At 35.2% G+C, this 23,001-nt stretch overlaps 1 protein-coding gene across 2 annotated transcripts in view; it reads right to left on the bottom strand.

The window, feature by feature from the left end:
- Positions 1 to 23,001, bottom strand: part of mllt3 (MLLT3 super elongation complex subunit) — an 89,990-nt gene that overhangs the window by 17,400 nt on the left and 49,589 nt on the right. For both annotated transcript variants that reach the window (XM_059354578.1, XM_059354579.1), the window contains exons 5-7: positions 22,573 to 22,611; positions 19,922 to 20,050; positions 11,233 to 11,811 (exon numbers count right to left, since the gene is read on the bottom strand). In XM_059354578.1, the coding sequence (XP_059210561.1) occupies positions 11,233 to 11,811; positions 19,922 to 20,050; positions 22,573 to 22,611 (747 nt within the window). The remainder of the gene's footprint in view (positions 1 to 11,232; positions 11,812 to 19,921; positions 20,051 to 22,572; positions 22,612 to 23,001) is intronic.

Below are 23,001 nucleotides of genomic sequence, written 5' to 3'. Positions count from 1 at the left end.
AATGATGTTTATATTAATTCCACCCAATTCCACTTTTCCAACTACTCCTACTACTTCAGATCTTTGTTCTGCTAATTCATCTTAAAAGAAAAAACCTTCCACATTTTCATACATTTTTACAACTTTCCATTTTTCATATATATTCCATCTAATAACACTTTTCCAAATTCCTTTTACTACAGCTTCTTCCGACACATTCCAGTCACCATGGCAGCAGAGCGTCAGCTACTCAGCATCCCCACCGAGGTTTATTTACATAAAAATGCATGTTATGCAAGTTATTTACATGCCATTCAAACTGCCTGGCACGCCACTGCACATCTCACTGCCAACCCAGTGAGAGCAGCAGCAGAGTTGAGTTGATTATTTATTTATTTTATTTATTTATTTATATAGTCATTTTCATACATAGAAATGTAACACAAAGTGTCTTACAAAAAATAAGGATAAAACAGACAATAAAAATGACAAAACCCACCCCTCCCATCCCCGCATACACATCTGTATGTACACACACACACGCACATAGACACACTCAGACTCAAACACAGCACATATTGATTGACAGTGTAGAGACATGGCAAGGCACCGAGGATCCAGATGAGGAAAAAGCAACCTGTGGGAGCATCCACACTGAGAGGTGGCAGAGCCCTCAGCCATAGAGGACGCCATCACAGAGACCACCAGGACCCGGGTAGACCGGGGCGGACTCCACACATGGTGCAGAGCCGCCTAGTCCCCCGAGCCCAGGGAGTCTCCAAGACCACATCCCCACGGGCAGACTGAACACACACCCCTCAGTGAGGAGGCCCCCATGAGGGAACACTGGAGCTAAAAACTAAAAGACTAAAAGACAACAGGACACAATACTTACTTACTTACACAATAGCAATGCACCACTAATGATTTCTACTCTACTTGTGTGAGCACAACAACACACAATGTTATAACGTAACACAATAGTGTAGCTCCTTAGGGCAGTGAGCGGCAGTGTTGCCAACTTAGTAACTTTGTTGCTAGATTTAGCGACTTTTCAGATCCCACTAGCAACTATTTTTCAGAAAAGCGACTAGCGACAAATCTGGCGACTTTTTTTGGTGTTACTGGAGACTTTCGGAGACTCGCTCTTACTCCTCCTCCTGGATGCTAAGGGGTTAACATCTCCTCTGGCTCTGTGACTGCAGAGGGGGCCGGCGGCTCATTAAGAGGAGTAAGAAGGAGTCGAAGCGGCACAGTCCTCCCGCAGCAGTCTCTCCCAGCTGCGGTCACAGAGCCAGAGGGGATGTTAACCCCTTAGCGTCCAGGAGGAGGAGTAAGAAGGAGTCTCCGAAAGTCTCCAGTAACGGCAGAAAAAGTAACTAGATTTGTTGCTAGTTGCTTTTCTGAAAAATAGTTGCTAGTGGGATCTGAAAAGTCGCTAAATCTAGCAACAAAGTTACTAAGTTGGCAACACTGCCGCTCACTGCCCTAAGAAGCTACACTATTGTGTTACGTTATAACATTGTGTGTTGTTGTGCTCACACAAGTAGAGTAGAAATCATTAGTGGTGCATTGCTATTGTGTAGGTAGAACACTGTGAAGAAGACAGTGCACTTACAGTTGTAAACATACTTCGGGTGTTTTTTACTCACTTTTTGTCTTTCCCACAACGTTATTCCTCTCTCCTACAGCATCCATTACAAGTACAGGCACATGGTAAATTATGCAAATTAGGCGACAACGTCATTTAGCGACTTCTAGGGACTTTTTGGACAGCCAATAGCTACTTTCCTTACTGAGGAGTTGGCAACACTGCTCATGGCCACGGACACAGCAGCACTGCTGAAAATAATTCTAGGGGAAACACTACATCATGTCAATTTCTTCAAGCAGATGCTGCAAAGGTGTGTGCAAACTGTGTATGCCACACACAATTTACAGCTTGTACCACATCTGTCTCAAGAAAATCCCCTGGAAAACCCTGAAAACTCAAACTATGCCCAACTTTGAAGTCCACAAATTGAGTGACAAGGTCTCTATGTATTTTTGGTGGACATAATACAAGTGCAATTTGGAGTGGATGATCCAGGCCTGCTTTGATGAATGAATTGCTACTTTAATGAATTGTGATAAAAGAGAGTTCAGTAATTGGCAATTAATGTTCTTAAACACATTGACTCGACCCCCACTGTGACAAAAGAAGTTACAGTTCAACAAGTTGAGTCAGCTCACCACTGTTAAGCCACACTGTAAAAAATAATCTGTTTAATTTACGGTAAAATACCGGCAGCTGTGGTTGCCAGAACTTTGCCGTAAAAAATACAGTGAGTGAGTTTTCTACTGTAAATTTAAATGTATTGTGACCTTATTGAATCTTGCACCGAAACAAATACCTCATTAGAAAAACTAAAACGAACACTAAAACTAATAAAAACTAAACTAAAACTAAGCATTTTCAAAAAAATTAAAACTAATTAAAACTAGCAAACTCTCTAAAAACTAACTGAATTTGAAAACAAAAATTGACAACGAAATTAAAACTAAAACTAATGAAAAATCCAAAACTATTATAACCTTGGTGTGACCCACTCAGATTAACTAGACATATAGACATATAGTAAAATGCACAGAAATCTTTAAAATGAGCTACTGCACGGGAAAATCTTTTTATTTTATATTATTGTATTTTTCCCCTGGGTCAGGAGCGTTTCTCCCCGAGTATAATAATGTATATATAAATTCAATTTCCGCTTGTTATGGGGTTCTTTTTTATTTTATTTTTTGTACCGGCAGCCCTTTGTTTAATACAAAACCTGCCATTGTATTTTGCCATTGTATTTTGCTGTATTTATGGATCACCCTGTCTGATGTACCTGTTCTGTGTGTATAATTATATGTACATACAAAAAAAGCACAAAAAGTCACGCATATAAACAACAATATACTGAGTCCAGAAAAAAACAATCTTTTTTCGATCGATTTTTTATATATCGAACGATTAGTTGATATAGTTATTATTGTGACAGGCCTATCTTTTCTACACATTACCTATACATTTTTAAATGCTAGTTTTATGTTAGTTGGGTCATTAATTCACTGTAAGGAAGACTAATGTTTGCAGATAAATAAACATACTACCGGTCAAACGTTTTAGAACACCCCAATTTTTCAGTTTTTTATTGAAATTCAAGCAGTTCAAGTCAAATGAACAGCTTGAAAGGGTCCAAAGGTAAGTGGTGAACTGCCAGAGGTAAATAAAAAAAGGTAAGCTTAACCAAAACTGAAAAATAATGTACATTTCAGAATTATACAAGTAGGCCTTTTTCAGGGAACAAGAAATGGGTTAACAACTTAACTCTATGGAGTCTTGGGCTATTTTGTCCATTTTTGAATTCTTTTCATGTCTTTGTAAGTCATTTTGTGTTTTTTGGTGTCTTTTTTTGTCATTTTGTGTCTCTTTTTTGTCATTTTGTGTCTTTTTTTAGTCATTTTGTGTCTTTTTTTGTCATTTTGTGTCTTTTTTTGGTCATTTTGTGTCTTTTTTTGTCATATTGTGTCTTTTTTTGGTCATTTAGTTCAACATAAAATGTGATTTTGAATCTTTTTTTTTTTTTTCAAAACACTATCATGCTCAGTCAAGAATTTTAAATGTTGCAAATGTGCATTAATGTCTTTGTAAGTCATTTTGTGTCTTTTTTTTGTGTTTAGTTTTTTCACTGAAAAATCAATAAAAAGAAAGTTAAAAAAAAAAAAAAAAATGAGCTACTGCAACTACAAACGAGAGCTGCCCAGGAAAACAAATCGGCGAGAAGCTACGTCCAGAAGAAAGACGAGAGAAAGAGAGAAACGCGAGGACAAAAGGCAGAGCAGCTTCAATGGCTTTCACCTCATGCCAACAAACAACACACAGCTGGTCTGTTGGTTTATGGGACAGCTTCTTCAGGGTGCCATAAATCTTACCACCACTCCTTTGAAGGGCTTTTGTCCTGCTTTACTCAAAGCCACCAAAGCGGCCCTCTTCAAAGACAATAAATAGTTGTTAGTCCGAGGTTGTTGGCATCAATCTAGCTTTTTTCTCTTAACTCTTCAAGCAGTTAGGATGGCCAAAAAGAAAATGCCAGCAAACAAGACCAAACTGACCAGGAACATTTGGTTTGCTTGTCTAATACAGCAGGGGTTATCCAAACAAAACTGTTTTAATGTGAATTAAGGAGTTTTTCAGTTTGACACTGTAGATTTATTCAAACATAGCCAACTCTTCTACACTGCAAAAAAAGCCAACTTGTGTTTTTTGGCCTAAAACAGTGATTTAAGTTGGTAAAACTTGGAAATATAAATTATTGATATTTAGGGCAATAATGTAAGTTAGCACAACAAAGGAAGCCAGTTGTCTGCTCAAAAACAAGTTGGTGAGTTGTTGTTACTTATATCTTTAAGTTGGGGTTCACAACAAGGGACAATAGTTCTGATAACTCTTATTTCTTTGGTGTGAAATGCGGGAAAGCGGTGAAATTCGGTCATTAGCGAAAGCTAGCGGCTAACTGATGCTAGCGGCTAACTGATGCTAGCGGCGCTGCTTGTTACAGCTACAAGAGTAGCCATTAGCGTATCAATGCTAACTCAAAATTGTGTTCGCAACATTAGCTGACATTTCATAGCGGCGTTACAATCGTGCCAATTCAGCACATTGCAGAAGTTAGCAGAAGTAAGGATTAAAAGTTATTACAATGTAAAATTATAGGTTGGTACAACTTACAGTTGAGTTGACAAAAATCTGAATTTAGAGTTGAGCAAACTCAAAAACAAAACTTAAAATATTTAGTTTAATTGTCCAACTTAAAATTTCATCGAAGTTTGTTGCCTTGAAATTTTGAGTTCACCCAACTTTTCTTTTTTTGCAGTGTACTGACTCCTGCTGCAGTTGACATTCATGCTTTTCTCGTAGTAATACCTTGTTGAAAAATGTGTTTCACATTCCTCAACCTGCACTCTAGTCAGCCTCACACCAAGAGAAACCCAGGGGACACTGGGGTTTCTAAACCAGACCTTTTCAGGGATTACCTTTGATGTGTCAAGATCCTTTTTAAGTTCAGTCATACTTCCTAAACCCTGCTTTTTTATATATACACTACCGGTCAAAAGTTTTAGAACACCCCAATTTTTCCAGTTTTTTATTGAAATTCAAGCAGTTCAAGTCAAATGAACAGCTTGAAAGGGTACAAAGGTAAGTGGTGAACTGCCAGAGGTAAATAAAAAAAGGTAAGCTTAACCAAAACTGAAAAATAATGTACATTTCAGAATTATACAAGTAGGCCTTTTTCAGGGAACAAGAAATAGGTTAACAACTTAACTCTATGGAGTCTTGGGCTATTTTGTCCATTTTTGAATTCTTTTCATGTCTTTGTAAGTCATTTTGTGTCTTTTGGTGTCTTTTTTTGTCATTTTGTGTCTTTTTTTGGTCATTTTGTGTCTTTTTTTAGTCCTTTAGTTCAACATAAAATGTGATTTTGAATCTTTTTTTTATTTTCAAAACACTATCATGCTCAATAAAGAATTTTAAATGTGCATTAATTTCAGAGTACACTGAGACATTAAACTGCATCATTTTCAATTAAATTCTGGAAAAGTTGGTGTGTTCTAAAACTTTTGACCAGTAGTGTACATTTATTTGTAAATGGTCATTTCAACTGTTTGGTCAACATTTTATACTGAAACAAAACAGTCTAATCAATGAGAAAAGTTTTTTGTTTTTTTATGTCCAAAGGCTTGATGAAGTAAAAAAAAAAATCCATGGCTAAGATGTTATCTGCATAACATATTATATCCTCTGTCATTCAGAGTGCAAAACTCTGTGAGGCAAACTTGTGTTTTATGATGATGGACTTTATAAATAAAACTGATTTAAAAAAAGTTAACATTGTTTCTCAAACCAAAAGATATGAAACTTGTCATCAACCAAAAATATTCAACAATAATAATCAATCACCCTTGAAACACCATGAGTCTCATAAGAACGCTGTGGATTGCCATCTATGAACTTAATGATAATTTAATGATGCACAGACAATTATCTTAGCTAAATCAGATATGTGTCCGTCTTTAAATTAACCTGGAATTGTGTGTTTGTCTGACAAAACCAACATAATGAAATTAAATGATGTCAGTCTTTTTTTCCCGTCGTTATGGTGACAGACTTCTGTAACTAGCCGACGTTATTTTCGAGCTAACACTGGATAAAGCTTAGTTCCCCTAAAAAAAACAGATGGACGTAAAGCTTTAATAGAGCTTTTGTCCCTCAAAACAGGCACAAAAACAGAATAAGCTAAAGCTAATTAGCTGAAGTGAGGTCATCATCTCCAGGTCTCAATCTTTTACTTCCTGTCAGCTGATGTCATTTACATTCACTGCAACATCTTTTTAGAAAAATGTCAAATTTTTTGCAAGTCACAAGTTTTTCATCTGGAAATGTATTGAAGATGTGCTTGTGTTGCTCCCCTCTCCTCTTGTTATGCTGTATTTCTTCCATTCCTGTCTTCCTGTGCTGTCCACCCCTTTGTCATGTTGTATGTATGTTTATGTATATGTTTGGACGGGTTGATGGTCATTTCGTTGTCCTAGTTACTCTGTTCAATGACAATAAAGTTGAATCTCATCATCTCTCATCTCATCTCATAGTGTTTATTTTTTGTGATTACCTACAACAACACTGTATGTATTGAGTGACATGTAACTGTAAATTTAAAAAAAACAGTGTAAAATAATGTTATCATTTAAAAAAAAAAATGCTAGAAATATACACTACTGGTCAAAAGTTTTAGAACACACCAACTTTTCCAGAATTTAATTGAAAATGATGCAGTTTAATGTCTCAGTCTACTCTGAAATTAATGCACATTTAAAATTCTTTATTGAGCATGATAGTGTTTTGAAAATAAAAAAAAGATTCAAAAATACAAAAAAACACAAAATGACAAAAAAAGACATGAAAAGAATTAGAAAATGGACAAAATAGCCCAAGACTCCATAGAGTTAAGTTGTTAACCCACTTCTTGTTCCCTGAAAAAGGCCTACTTGTATAATTCTGAAATGTACATTATTTTTCAGTTTTGGTTAAGCTTACCTTTTTTTATTTACCTCTGGCAGTTCACCACTTACCTTTGTACCCTTTCAAGCTGTTGATTTGACTTGAACTGCTTGAATTTCAATAAAAAACTGGAAAAATTGGGGTGTTCTAAAACTTTTGACCGGTAGTGTATATTTTTTCTTTTTATTCAATTAATTATTGAAATAATAAAGTAATCAAAGTAATACTCAGGTAAATAAGATAGTGATTATTAAATTGACTGTTAAAAATTATAAAAATCATTGTTAATAATTATTAAAATAGTCGTTAGTTGCAGCCCTAATCTACGATACACGTCTCTGTGATGAATAAATCACAATGTTCTCATTCTAACACGGCAGCCTGCTTTCCCTTCATGTCATCACCTACTCCACATTTCCTCTCCTCTGCTGTTTCTAGCCCGGCACACACAGAAAAACACTGAGATCAAACAAGTGGTCACATGAGAAATTAGAGCGGCGCTCGGCCACCGGAGTTGCTAGCCTGGGGAGAATCCAACACCTGGCATTTGTCACTCTACAACCCCTTTAAAAACAACCCAACCTCCAATCCCTGTATGGGAAAACTCAGGCATTTACATACAGTGCAGAAAAAAACAAGCTCTGCTAGTGCTAAGCAATAACTTCCCTGGCTAAACAAGCTGCCCCTATGGACAAAGACAGATAAAGACCCACACTTTATACAAGCGCTAGAGAACAGAAATGAAAACACCATCGCATAAAAGAAAACGGCTCAAAGCATGGGAATTTAGACATTTCTTTTTACAGACCGCTCACCCTTTTTCTTCTTTCTAAAGCTAAAAGGATTAAAGGGGAGCTCTATGCTATTCACTGCTGCGTCTCCCCTTTCTCCTCAGGTGTTATAAAACCATAAATCTTCCCCGTCTACTAGTTTGGCTTTAAAACAGCCCTTCTTTATGGAGAGGTTCTCTTCCAAATGTGCGTGGACTGGGCAACCCAAGTCAGATGTCTATTCATGAAAGGAGCCACTGTAGACGTGAAGTTCATCTAATCCTGCTGGTGGAGCGGAGGTACAGAGGAATACATCTAAGTTTGTAAGTGAGCAACATCCTTTCAACATCCATATTCAGTTACTTCAAATACAAACACACTTTTAAGTGTTCATAAATCGGCTCTTTGCTGGTTCTCATTTGAAGTTAAACTCCATTATAGTCTTCTCACATTTTTTAGAAATATACTATTTAATCAGACACCTGAATACTTCTTCAACCAATTGCAAAGCACAAGAAACAGACACAACCATTACACCAGGAGAGCAAGCTCAGCTCATTTAATACCTCCAACATCAAGAACAAACATATTCAAACGCACAGTTATCTATCGTTCAATAATCTCATGGAACTCTTTGCCTCCTCACATCTCTAGCACGCAAAACAAATTGTCATTCAAAAAATTACTTAAGACGCACATGATGCCGCCCACCAAATGAATGATTACTAATATGTTGCAATTTATTCTGTTTTCTTATTTTATTTCTTTTTCTCTGCTATATCTGAAGCCGGATGATTCTTCCTTTTAAATGTTCTCTAATGAAATGATAAATTATAAGTGTATACAGCTGATATGGACACTATAGACATCTGAATTAATGATTTTTACAGTATAACATTTGTCGGGTAAATATGAATGTAGAATTTTTTTTAACAGTATTGCATGTATTAATTGAGTTTGTTATTGTTTTTCTTGTATGTATTGTTTTTGTTTATAATGTTGTTTGTATGTCATGTTATGTCTTTTTAGGGACCCCAGGAAGACTAGCAGTCGCCAAGGCGTCAGGTAATGGGGATCCATTCAATAAACAAATAAACAAATAAACAAATAAACAGAAACAGATCAAAATTGCATGTTGTAACTATCTTAATCCGGGTTTTATCTACTTCCTGTTTGGCCACCCAGATGAATGCTTCTGAACTAGTTAATGGTGCCCACCCATGCCCAACCCCCCCAGAGTCCACCAGGCCACCAATAAAAAAAGATTGTTTCTCTGTTGGTCATTTGATTTTATGGCCCTTCCACACAGAGGAACGACTGACCACCAACACATCCTCCTCTTTAAAGTCTTGGAAGAATTGGATATCTTTTCACAACCCCTCCCCCACCAAGTTTTACAGTAAAGTGGCCTGACAGCTCAAATAAAGGAGTCCAATATGTTGGGCTCATACAAGCTTCAGACAGCAAGTTCTTAACCCATAAGAACCCAGACCCATTAATCCTTAAAGTAAAATTATGGGGGATATACCACGGACCAAGTGAACCACATAGAACACATTTATGATGTTTACATTTTTTTAAAATCTACCCCTAAATGTCAAAGATCTGTGATATGGCATATATGTTAGATTGGGCGTTTATGGAAGTTATGTTTATGATATTTCTTATTTTAAAATAAATAAACGAGACACCTTTTCTGCTCACAGTAACACAAATTTGCCTCTTTCTTTGCATCTCCACCACATATATCAAAATTGTGACAGGATAGGATTATTTTTTGTTTATATTTGGTCAAATGTACTTAGATTAGAATTAGAATTGTTAAATGGGTTTAAACTTAGCCTAGTAACAAAAAAAAGCTTTTTGAAATTAGCTACTTTTCCACATTTCTGTTTCCAGTCACACACATATTTTGAAGAAGTCACTTCTTGTCACAGTCACACAGTGACACAGTCCTGCTAAGGGATTTAATGAGTTAAGGTGAAGCATAAAGCTGAATATGGGAGATTCTAGACGATTTAAAGTGTTTGATACACGCGTGTCACCGTGGGTTCTTATGGGTTAAACTTCCATAATAATAAAAATGACATAGGACTCCTTGCTCTAAACTACATCAATTAAATCAGCTGCTTAACTAAAATAGGTAAGACAGATAAAGAACACTTATAGTCTTGCTTTTAATAGCAGTTAAAAGTCCAGAAAGATGACGACTGATTTTATTCAGATGGAAAGACCCTCTTCCTCCTTCATACTCTCATTGGATTAGAGATACTATGTAACATCTGAAGCTAGAAAAAATAAGATACTCTCTCCAAGGGTCTGTTTTGAAATTCTATGCAACCTGGCAGCCTTTCTTGGATTTTGTGGACCAAATGGAAGCAGAAAATGTCACCATGTTTACCTCTTACTTGTAGTCTCACATATGTTCTTTCTGTCTCCATTGTTTTTGTTTACGTGACTCACCCTATCAACAAGTACATTAAATCAGTAGTTCTCAACCTTTTTGAGTCGCGACCCCCAATTTAACATGCATGTTGTCCGTGACCCCCGCTCACTAAACACAATCTCACACACACAGTTCAGATCACCCAAAAAAGAAACAAAATGACCAAAAAAGACACAAAATGACCAAAAAAAGACACAAAATGACCAAAAAAAGACACAAAATGACCAAAAAAGACACAAAATGACCAGAAAAGACACAAAATGACCAAAAAAGACACAAAATGACCAAAAAAAGACAAAAAATGACCAAAGACAAAAAATTACCCAAAAAAGAAACAAAATGACCAAAAAAGACACAAAATGACCAAAAAAGACACAAAATGACCAAAAAAAGACAAAAAATGAGCAAAGACAAAAAATTACCCAAAAAAGACACAAAATGACCAAAAAAGACACAAAATGGCCAGAAAAGACACAAAATGACCAAAAAAAAGACACAAATTGACCAAACAAGACAAAAAATTACCCAAAAAAGACACAAAATGACCAAAAAAGACACAAAATGACCAGAAAAGACACAAAATGACCAAAAAAAAGACACAAAATGACCAAAAAAAAAGACACAAATTGACCAAACAAGACAAAAAATTACCCAAAAAAGACACAAAATGACCAAAAAAAGACATTAGTGGAGCAGAGTGGAGACAGAGCTGACTTCCAAAATGTTTTGGCGACGCCCAGAAATCATCTTGCGACCCCAATTGGGGTCCCGACCCCAAGGTTGAGAATAGCTGCATTAAATGACTGTCTTTGATTTAGCGGTACAGGTCTGGTGGATGGTGGCAACTAGGGATTAGTTACTGTTTGTATTATGTTTGTATTTTGTATAATGTGAAAATCTTAAATAAAAAGACCTTGTTCAAAAAAAAAAGTCCAGAAAGATATTGTACTTACATCTGATTTGGTGGACTGGTCCTCCATATCCGAGTCGTTGGCGTCCACTAGTTCCTGGAATGGCGGAAGTGTCGGCGCCTTCCTGCGCTCTGCCTCGTCACCTTCCGCTTGCGGTTTACTTGTTCGCGTATGCGATTTATCCTTCAAAAGTTTCTTATCCAAAAGTGCATCCAACCCCGTTGTCTGCTTCCCTGATGGATCCACAAATCCCTTTTTCCATTTTTTGGTCACGTGATCGTCACTGTCAGCGGTGGACGGACGCTTATTTAGCCCTGACCCGTGGGTCGTCCCCTCAGTTCGATGTTCCTTGGACAAAGACTTGGGTTCCTTGAAGCCCATCTTAGGATTTATATCTCTAAGTGGCTGGTTCTCTTTGGGTTTCTTGGAAGGTTCTTTGGGGGCTTTGGTGGGTTCCCAGCTAGAATCTCTGAAGGCACTTTTTGACTCTTTTAAGTCTTTTGGAGGCTTGTCTTTGTGGTCCTTGGAGGGTTTGTGGAGTTTGGAGAAGCTGCTGCTGTTGGTGCTGGTGGTTGTGGCAGTGGTGAGAAGGGTGGTGGTGCTGCTTCCTTTGGAGCCATCCTGTGGATCAAAGCCAAACAATGAGAAAGTCAAGTCAAGTTTAGTTTATTTGTCCCAACTTGGGCAATTTGTTTGCAGTCTAGGTGTATAAAATCCATAAAAAACAATACATTCCAACACACAAAGATCCTACATTGTATGAACTACAGAACAAAGACTAAACAATAAGCAATATGTTTAGATTTTGTGGTAGTCTTAATGTAGACATTTCCACATTGTAAGTCAAATTTTGCATTAAAAAATAAACCCCTCCCACAAGATTAAAAATTAAAAGAAGGCAAATAGCCTATTTGTAATGTCTTGATGTCCACTTTTTTTTTTTTTTCCCTCTTATCTCTTTATATATGGATGTGTGTATGTATGTATGTGTATATATATATGTATATATGTGTGTATATGTATGTATGTGTGTATGTATGTATGTATGTATATATATATATATATATATAAATATAAATATATATATATATATATATAAATATAAATATATATATATATATATATATATATATATATATATATTATTATATTATTATATATTATTTTATTTTATCTTTATTTAGATAGATATTAGATTTATTTTGTATTACAATATTATTTTAACCTTGTATATATTTTCATGCCTGTAACTTTTTTTTCTTTTTTTTTCATATAACATTTGAGGTGTACTTCTCACTCACAAGTTTATTTTCATTATTTAATTTTTTTTTTAAAATGTATTTTCCGTATTGACAGCACGATGGGGATGGGTGTGTGTGTGTGTGTGTGTGTGGGGGGGGGGGGGGGGGGGGGATAAGAAAAAAGATGTATGTTGAATATCTGTGATCAATACTCATTCCTTCAAATAAAAACATGTTTAAAAAAATAAATAATAATAAACCCAAAAAGTGTAACTAATAATTAAGTATTTAGATATTTAAGCTGAAGTTTCTTTTCTACCCTAAGGATTACGAAGCAGGGTAGAAGGAAATCCCACTTTTGGTCGGTGGGAAAACATAATAGGGTAAGCACTAAATTACCTATTGAGAAAAACTGTTTTCTGAGCATGGTGTGTTCGTGTATTGGTGTGAAAATAACTGGAATAGGTGAAGTGCCACTGAACTAGGGTTGTCACGATACTAAGATTTTCAACTCAATACCGATACTCAGGAAAATATTCGATACTCGATACCATTTTCAATTCCACAAGGATAAAAACAAAGACCCCAAAACAACAGAAATATTTCTAACAACAAGAAAAATGTTGTGCAAAAAGAAACTGCAACTATGATAACAAGCTTCCGGTCTGAGGAAGTGCAAAAAATAAATAAATACAATAAACAATAATAATTAGAACAATATTTTGTATGCTGTGCACAATATTAGGCAAGCTTGAAAAGTCGACTTTTCTCTCCTTCATTCTGGGACTTCAAGAGTGAAAATAACACTTTTCATCGATACTTTTGAAAATGAGTATCGTATCCGGATACAAAGTTTTAGTATCGATACTTTTTTGAGTATCGGTACTTTTGACAACCCTACACTGAACTAACCTCAAATTATGAAAAACAGGCTAATTTTATGGTTTAAATGTCATCAAAACGAGACATAAACAAGCTCTTTTAGTGGAACGGTTGAAGGATAATTGGGAACCAATTTCAGAAAATGTTGCCCCCATTGGTCACATGATAAAACAGGGTCAAGTTAAAGTTTCCCTTCGTATTACAAGGATATATCTGAGCCTACAGTTATCCGCAGATGGAACCTTGTAAGACTAAGATCATAAAAAGTTGTTTTTGGTGTTGATTAATCAGCTCAGCTAAATAGATTATGTGGTAAAAACATAAAAAAAGCCTTGTTCCCTCCGTCAGCACCATGTTTGTTTGATGTGTTTGAGTGTTTGGAGCTACAGAGTTGATGATTGTCTGCGCTGCCCAACAATCAATTCTGATAAACATGTGTGGTCACTTTTCCTGCGTCTTTGAGTCTGAACGCATCCAAGCAGCATGCTTTGCATCAGGAAAAACATATTTCCTGTGATTAAAATGTCCTCTTGCTGTTCATATTGTGCTGAACGGATCATGAAGTACTTCTAAAATAATTACTACCGAGTGACAAAGTGAGCAAAAACCAGGCAGCTCAGTCAAATAAAGATAAATCCTCCGCCTTTTACACAACAGAAAAATAAAAAATTTAACAGAAATATTTTTAACAACAAGAAAAATGCAACATGTAAAAATGAACAGAACCACAGGTTAAATATTTATGATAAAAAACAGTTGTGCAAAAAGAAACTGCAACAATGATAACAAGCTTCAGGTCTGAGGTAGTGCAAAAAATAAATAAATACAATAAACAATAATAATTAGAACAATATTTTGTATGCCGTGCACAATATTAGGCAAGCTTGATAAGTCGACTTTTCTCTGCTTCATTCTGGGACTTCAAGAGGGAAAATAACACTTTTCATTGGTACTTTTGAAAATGAGTATCGTATCCGGATACAACGTTTTAGTATCGATAGTTTTTTGAGTATCGGTACTTTTGACAACCTGACATTGAACTAACCTCAAATTATGAAAAACAGGCTAATTTTACGGTTTAAATGTCATCTTTACCAAGCAGAATGCTTTGCATCAGGAAAAACACATTTCCTGTGATTAAAATGTCCTCTTGCTGTTCATATTGTGCTGAACGGATCATGAAGTACTTCTAAAATGAATACTACCAAGTGACAAAGTGAGCAAAAACCAGGCAGCTCAGTCAAATAAAGATAAATCCTCCGCCTTTTACACAAGAGAAAACATGCATGCCACCCTGCAGTTTGGCATTACCATCTGTGAAAAGAGGTCTATTCTTTAAAAGAAAATTGAAAGGTTCTTCTTAGTCCACCATCTATGGGGACTTTCTTTTGAACAGTGCTGTTTAGTGGGGTGAGGGGGCCTTTTTCAAAAGCCACACATGTGCAACCTCAAAAGTGGAGCGAAAGGCAACGTGGAGAAAGGAGGAAATGCATTCCTTCTAACGACGGGGGCCATTTGTCCTTGGGTCTCACCTCCGGCCCCCTTGTCAATATTTCATCAATGCAGTAAAGCCATTAAAGCAGTCTAGACGACAGGGTGTGTTACAACTCTGCCCAATCACCTCTAAAACCTTTCATTTTGTCTATCAGCTGGTGACCCTGGGACCCCAGGATGTAAAGCTGCCAGCTCAGTCTAAACTCCAGCATGCTTCTCCACTGCAGCAAAGACATTTCCTTCCAAGCGCAGGCCGACATAAAACTGGTTTATTGTTCTTGAAGGGACACACGTTGACTATATCGCCATCAGCACTGAGGAGACCACTAAAGTGGCACTTCTTAACAAACCTTTCAGCACCATGACATTGGCAGGTTAGCAGGTGACCCAAGTTCATGTAAATCATGAAATCAGGGCCCGTTACTCACAATATTGTCAGAGTGAAACCGGTCTGGATCAAGTCATTCGCAATACATACATATATTTATATATACACTACCAGTCAAAAGTTTTAGAACACCACAATTTTTCAATTCTTTATTGAAATTCAAGCAGTTCAAGTCAAATGAACAGCTTGAAAGGGTACAAAGGTAAGTGGTGAACTGCCAGAGGTAAATAAAAAAAGGTAAGGTTAACCATAACTGAAAAATAATGTACATTTCAGAATTATATAATTAGGCCTTTTTCAGGGAACAAGAAATGGGTTAACAACTTAACTCTATGGAGTCTTGGGCTATTTTGTCCATTTTTTAAATTCTTTTCATGTCTTTGTAAGTCATTTTGTGTCTTTTTTTTGGTCATTTTGTTTCTTTTTTTAGTCATTTTGTGTCTTCTTTTGGTCATTTTGTGTCTTTTTTTAGTCCTTAAGCCCAACATAAAATGTGATTTTGAATCTTTTTTTTTACTTTCAAAACACTATCATGCTCAATAAAGAATTTTAAATGTTGCAAATGTGCATTAATTTCAGAGTACACTGAGACATTAAACTGCATCATTTTCAATTAAATTCTGGAAAAGTTGGTGTGTTCTAAAACTTTTGACCAGTAGTGTATATATATATATATTAGGGCCGGGACTTTAACGCGTTAATTAAGATTAATTAATTACACAACAATTAACGCGTTAAAAAAAATTGACGCATTTTAATCACACTTATTTTTGCACCGCGGAACGTTTCTCACTGGATGAGTTTCAGGAGGACCGATTATACTGGAGCACCAACTAGCGTTGATGGGTTCAGACAACAACAAACCACAGTGAACATGAAGGAAGAAGCTGATGAGACCTTTGGTTGGCCCCGTGAATGATGGGACATTTAGTTACTAAAAACGTACTTGAAGGTATTGTGTTTTACTTAAAAAAACAAAGTATTATAGTTTACAGAAGGTCTACCTACCTATAGGCTACCTGAATTTCTGAAATGTACTATATTTCTAAATATGCTATTGCTACACTTAAAGGCAAAATTGCACTGGTCTGTTGGACTTGAACAAAAATAAAAATTACTTCTCACTGTTCTCAGCTCAAATATTTATATGCGATTAAAATGCAATTAATTTCGATTAATTAATTACAAAGCCTCTAATTAATGAGATTAATTTTTTTTAATCGAGTCCCAGCCCTAATATATATATATATACACAGTACTTCCAAAAGTTTTAGGCAGGTGTGAAAAAAATGCTGTAAAATAAAAATGCTTTCAAAAATTAAAATGTTAGTAGTTTATTTTAATAAATTAACAAAATGCAAAGTGAGTGAATAGAAGAAAAATCTAAATCAATTCAATATTTGGTGTGACCACCCTTGGCCTTCAAACCAGCATCAATTCTTTTAGACATATTTTCCACCAACCTGCCTTAGACTTTTGTACAGTTACTGTATATATAGTAAATCACTTGTTTCAGACCTCATTTCACCTCCTTTTATTGAGGATTGGGGGCCGTGGGCAGTGGATTTTTAGTAAGTAAGTAAGTAAGTAAACTTAATTTATATAGCACCTTTCACAGACAGAAGTCACAAAGTGCTTCACATAAAAATCGTACACATAACATAAAAATGTACATACAAGTTTTAAAAAACCAAAACAACAGCAATTTAAACAACCGCAGCAGTCCCGAAACAATGAATCAAAAGCCTGAACAAATAAAAATAAAAAAACTTTTAGGGGGAGAAAGCAGCTGTGTCAAGCTGTTCTGATCGTACATCTCTAATAAAATGATCAATAATCAATTTATCTATTTATTAAACCTCTTAAGGTTTATAAGGGTTCAGAACATTAATATTTTCTCTCTGAAATCCCTTTCCATGCTCAACTATGTCCCAGAAATTTTTGCAGCATTTTTGGGTTGATACCATTTGTAAAACACATTTCGCACGTTTATTTTTTGTTTTTTGTTTTTTAGATTGGATGAAAATATTACATCAATAAACTAAGACCTTCTAAACACCACCGACAAATCAATGCTGTGATTTGGTTCTATAAATGTTGGTCATTTTGGAGATTTCTGGATTTTCAGAGATTGGATGACGAACACTTCTGTTCTCTAAACTGCTGAGAAAACCCCCCAATATACTTAGAAAAAGCCATCCATCCTCTGAATGCTGAAAGGTTTCTACTTTGTGGTTGTTAAGTTTCATGAGGCTGTGATTATCCTAGAGGTCACAGCAGCTCATTTCATACAGTGAGCTCAAGTTTCAAGAAAAGCCCTCAATGAACTGACTACTACAGGGACTAACATAATACAAGATGAATCCACTAGAGTTTTGGCATTCCAGTGATACCCAATTTATATAATTCAAAGCCTGTTTAGGGCCCCCTGTTTGCAGACATATTCAAATAGAGTAGTCAAAAATAACACATATTAATACATGAGAAAAAAGGATGTGTTTTTTGTCTTTGACTGCATGTTATCTACACTACTGGTCAAAAGTTTTAGAACACACCAACTTTTCCAGAATTTAATTGAAAATGATGCAGTTTAATGTCTCAGTGTACTCTGAAATTAATGCACATTTGCAACATTTAAAATTCTTTATTGAGCATGATAGTGTTTTGAAAGTTAAAAAAAGATTCAAAATCACATTTTATGTTGGACTAAAGGACTAAAAAAAGACACAAAATGACAAAAAAAGACACCAAAAGACACAAAATGACTAAAAAAAAGACACAAAATGACCAAAAAAAGACACAAAATTACTTACAAAGACATGAAAAGAATTAAAAAATGGACAAAATAGCCCAAGACTCCATAGAGTTAAGTTGTTAACCCATTTCTTGTTCCCTGAAAAAGGCCTACTTATATAATTCTGAAATGTACATTATTTTTCAGTTTTGGTTAACCTTACCTTTTTTATTGACCTCTGGCAGTTCACCACTTACCTTTGTACCCTTTCAAGCTGTTCATTTGACTTGAACTGCTTGAATTTCAATAAAAAACTGGAAAAATTGGGATGTTCTAAAACTTTTGACCGGTAGTGTATCTATAAAGCAAGAAGTGTCTGTGTGTGTGTGTATGTGTGTGTGTGTGTCTAGGACATTTCTCTCTGACGGTCAGATTTCATATGTGGAAGGTCTGCATCCTCGATTTTGAAGATTTTTGAATTCATTTTTCAAAATACCATTATTTGCACTGTTTCTGATCAGACATGTGTGTGTGTGTGTGTGTGTGTGTGTGTGTGTGTGTGTGTGTGTGTGTGTGTGTGTGTGTGACCTCCTGCTCCACAAGTAATTCATCACACACACAGTGTTTAGACTGGAAACTGTTTCCATGTGAAATGGGCCTCTTCTAAACTGGCTCCTAAATGACACTATTTAAAAGGCCTTAAAATAACACATAATAGAAACAACATGGCCGCGTATTGACACATGTGATGTAGCTTTGTAAAGGATAATATCCCAAATTTCACATGCAGCTTCTCAGCATATCATTTATGCCTTCTCTCTTCTCTATCTCCCTCTTGACTTCTCTCGTATGCAAAAGATGTTTTAAAAGAATACACGAGCCAAATATGGGAATTGTAAAACCAGCAAATTCTCAAAGATTAATAGTGTTTTGAATCATGGGGAGTAAGTGCTTATGGCTGAGTGGCAGCCAAGAAATAGTTTGTAAAACCCCAAGCTAGGTGTTGGGCTTATTATATTTTTGGGGGGGTTTATTTAAATTTTTTTCGTTTATTTTGGTTGAAAGGACGCTACTCTTTATAGAAGCGATGTTTGCCTGGATTCATGATGTCCAGGATTACAAACAATGATACTGGTTAAAGCTGTATTGTTTTTTTGTTTTTTTTTTTGTATTTTATTTGTTTTCTACGGAAGCCCTGAACCGCAAGTGAAGAAATATTTTTTTTGAGATGTTATCTTGTTATTTCGAGATCATATCTCGTTATTTCAAGATAATATCTCATTATTTCGAGATAACACACATATGTAAAAAAAAAAAAAGAATTAAAAAAAAAAAAATCGTCCAAATTTTTTTTTTTCTTCAGATATTATCTCATTATTTCGAGATAATATCTCGTTATTTCGAGATAACACACCTATGTAAAAAGAAATTTTTTATTTTTTTATTTTTTTTATTTTTTTTTTACATAGGTGTGTTATCTCGAAATAATGAGATATTATCTTGAAATAACGAGATATGATCTTCACTTCACTTGCGGTTCAGGGCTTCCGTAGTTTTCTGATCAAATGCATTTGACCAATTATTCCTAAACATTTAATCCAAATGGCTATAATTCAATGGTTTGATTCTACAAACTGTCTTTTAAATTTGTGCTGCATTTTGTAATGAACTTTTGTGCTGCACTTTTCTAATGTATTTTGGAATGTGTTTTTACTGTTAAAGTTGTTGTAGTACTGTGGAGTATTACTTGTTGGAGTGTTTTGACCCCAGGAAGACTAGCGAACTGCCACGGCACAAGCTAATGGGGATCCTTTAATAAAACAAAACAAAAGCTGGATGTCTTTGAAATCCCTAAATTAAAATATCTTGGAGGTCTTTAAAGCTGCCAAATACATGGGGGATTAGGGCCTGGTAACAGTTTCAGAGCTGACCAAGGCTAAGAGTAGAGGCAGAAAACAAGGTTGTCTTGCTCCAGGCAAGTACAGCACTGACCTTTGACCCATGGAAGCCTTTGCTCTTCTTTGGGTCTGAGAAGGTGGATGTCAGCGAGTTGTTGGGGAGTGTAGGCAGCTTCAGGTGCTGGCTGAACAGGGAGGTGGAGCCCTCCTGCATTACCATCACCTGCCAGAGGAACAGCACAGAAACAAAATGATCAGAGATTACAGTTTTTCGGTAACACTTTACAATAACCATCTAAGTCAGGGGTCTCAAACTCGCGGCCCTTGGGGCAATTGCAGCCCTCGTGACGATATTTTGTGGCCCTCACCTTGATATGAAAGTTTAATGTGAGTTTTAAATGAATGTCCCTTTACCGTGTTGTGTGTGGAAGGTACCTTTGGTTACGTTTTTTAGGTAATTTTGTGTCTTTTTTAAATAATTGTGTGTTGTCTTTTAATAATTGTATCTTTTTTTTTGGTAATTTTGTGTCTTTTTTTTTTAGTAATTTTGTGTCTTTTTTTGGTCAGTTTGTTTCTTTTTTAAGTAATTTAGTTATTTTTGTGTCATTTTGTGTCTTTTAAAAAAATAATTGTGTGTCTTTTTTGCTAATTCTGTGTATTTTTTTGTCATTTTGTGTCTTTCGTAAGTCATTTTGTGTCTTTTTCAGTCATTTTGTGTCTTTTTTGTCATTTTGTGGGCTTTTTTTGGTAATTTTGTCTTTTTTTTAATTTATTTATTTTTAGTAATTTTGGTACTAACTTTTTTGGTCATTTTGATACTGCCTCCAGCGGCCCCCAGGTAATTTGAGTTTGAGACCCCTGATCTAATTAATGTTTATAGATGGTTTATAAACCAATTATTAACCATTTACAAATTGCTATACATATTTAATCTTTAAATGTTTTCAAACAATTTCTTAAAGGTATATGAATCATTTTGAACTCATTTACATACTTGACATAGGTGTTAAAAATGTTATAATGAGTGCAAAACTATTAATAAACTAAAAATGATTATGTAATTGTTTGTTAATGGTAAAGTAACTATCCGTTTACATTAATATACCATCTATTTGGCATTTATAAATTATAATTCAACATTAATACATTTTCTATTTACCATTCGAAATGGCCTATATACGGTTTATAAATGATGATTGAACTTTAATAAACTATCTGTTTACCATTTATAAATTGTCTATTTACCATCTATAAATGATGGTTATTGTAAAGTGTTACCAGTTTTTCTTTGGGGTAGGGTTAAGTTGAAAAGTAGTCCTGAGCATCAAACCTATGAGAATTGGAAAACGAAAAACGAATTGCATTGAATTCTTGTCCAAACTCTTAGTCTTGTTTGTTGATATTCTGATAGTGAACTTTTTAAATCAAAAAGGGAGTACCTGATTTATGAAACAACATATCATCTGCATATAAAGTAGTTTTGTGGTGCATATTTTTTAAATGGCCACAGGGTTTATTTACTTCTTCCATTATTTTTTTTTAAGAATGAGTACAAATAGTAAAGAAGAGAAGTTTTTGAAAATTGTTTTGCTAACGTTTCAGTGCCAAAGCTCAGGTATTGTGTTAATACTAATAATCTCAAGCTATATGGTATTTGAATTAAAAAAAAAAAAATTGTAAACCATTGTATGTAAGACAATATATTTAATGTTCTACCTCAACAATCTGTATTTTTGTTAATATATGCTTATCTATCTATAAAAGCAAGAAACATCTGTGTGTGTGTGTATTAATCACGATACTCTTTTTCAACAGCAGAGAGGTCATCTACTTTAGATTTCACTTGTTCAACAGCAATACGTTGCTGTCAGTTATAGAGACAGAGCACATTTCACTGGAGGAGAAAACTATCATCGCTCTCCGTTGACTTTGTATTGAATGAAGGAGCCTCATTGACAAATCCGTGTGTCAGCAAACAACAAATAATGTCTTAAAGCTGCTGTGAGCTGGAATGCACTACCAATAAGTAGTGAACCAGATCTACTTTTTTAATACCTGATAAAGCGAAAAACGTAACTTTTAGGAGGACAAAAGTTGATACTGCACTTATATAGCTATGTTAGCTAACATTAGCTTACCAACATATAGCTTAGCTAGCATTAGCTTGTTAACAGCCAACAGGGGACTTTGTGAATGAGAAGTTATGATATGCTGAAAGAAAAACAAACATGTAAATTCAAAACTAGGAACACAAGCAGGCCTCTGAGTTGCAATTTTAAGAGGACATATGCATTGGATTTTCTTTGATTTGTTTAAGATAAGGGAAAACATATTTAGTAGTTTTTAAATATTTGTGTTTTGCAGTTACACCCTACCTCAGAAATTTTGTTTTTTTCGTCTGAGAAATAATAAAATAATATTTTTCAGTCATAATTTGTCTGCAAGCTCATCCTGTTAAAAAAAAAAAGGTGAGAGTCACAAGTCAAGTGTGTCATTACATATATATTTTTTACATAACCCCACCCTACTCTCGTCATGCAGAATATAACCACTATAGCCAATCAAGAAGAGAAAGTACAGTAATTTTTGGTTACTTCATGTAGGCTACAGGAAAAAAGTACTTGTATCAGTAGACCAAAAGCAACTTGAAGCTACTTTATAGAGATGTCCAAGTTAGTAATATCTATCTTATCTTAAGACAAGCCTGTTTCATCCATGACCCTTAAAGCATATTGGAAATCTTACTTTTGAGTCTTCTGAACTTCGTTTGTGAGGATCCCGTTGCTGTTAAAGAGAGGGATGACAAAACAGTTAGACAATCATCATCTACAGATTCATTCTATAAAACACAAAGAATTTGTATTCATCCCCTCATTAATTATCCAAACTGTAGAACAAGATGTGCTAAAGTAAATTGAATTATTGAAATTGTACAAAGTAGTGTACAAAAATCTTTCAGTAGTGAGACTCCAGCTAACAAACAGTTTTCGATACGGTCCTTGTCAGGTTTAGAGCCTTTTTTCAGCCTAAGAAGGAAGCGTAGGACAAAGTAAATAAAGAGCACTTAGCTCAGTCATAAAACCTCCAGTGGTCCTCTGGCCAGGGGCCAACACACCGACTGCAAACACTGAGGAAGCTACTAGGAATGTCCCAACATTTTTTTTTTCCAATATG

The sequence above is a fragment of the Centropristis striata genome, chromosome 17 (genome assembly GCF_030273125.1).
Source record: "Centropristis striata isolate RG_2023a ecotype Rhode Island chromosome 17, C.striata_1.0, whole genome shotgun sequence".
Classification (NCBI taxonomy): domain Eukaryota; kingdom Metazoa; phylum Chordata; class Actinopteri; order Perciformes; family Serranidae; genus Centropristis; species Centropristis striata.
Note: the sequence above shows the minus strand (reverse complement) of the source record. Positions and strands in the feature narration are given on the sequence as shown.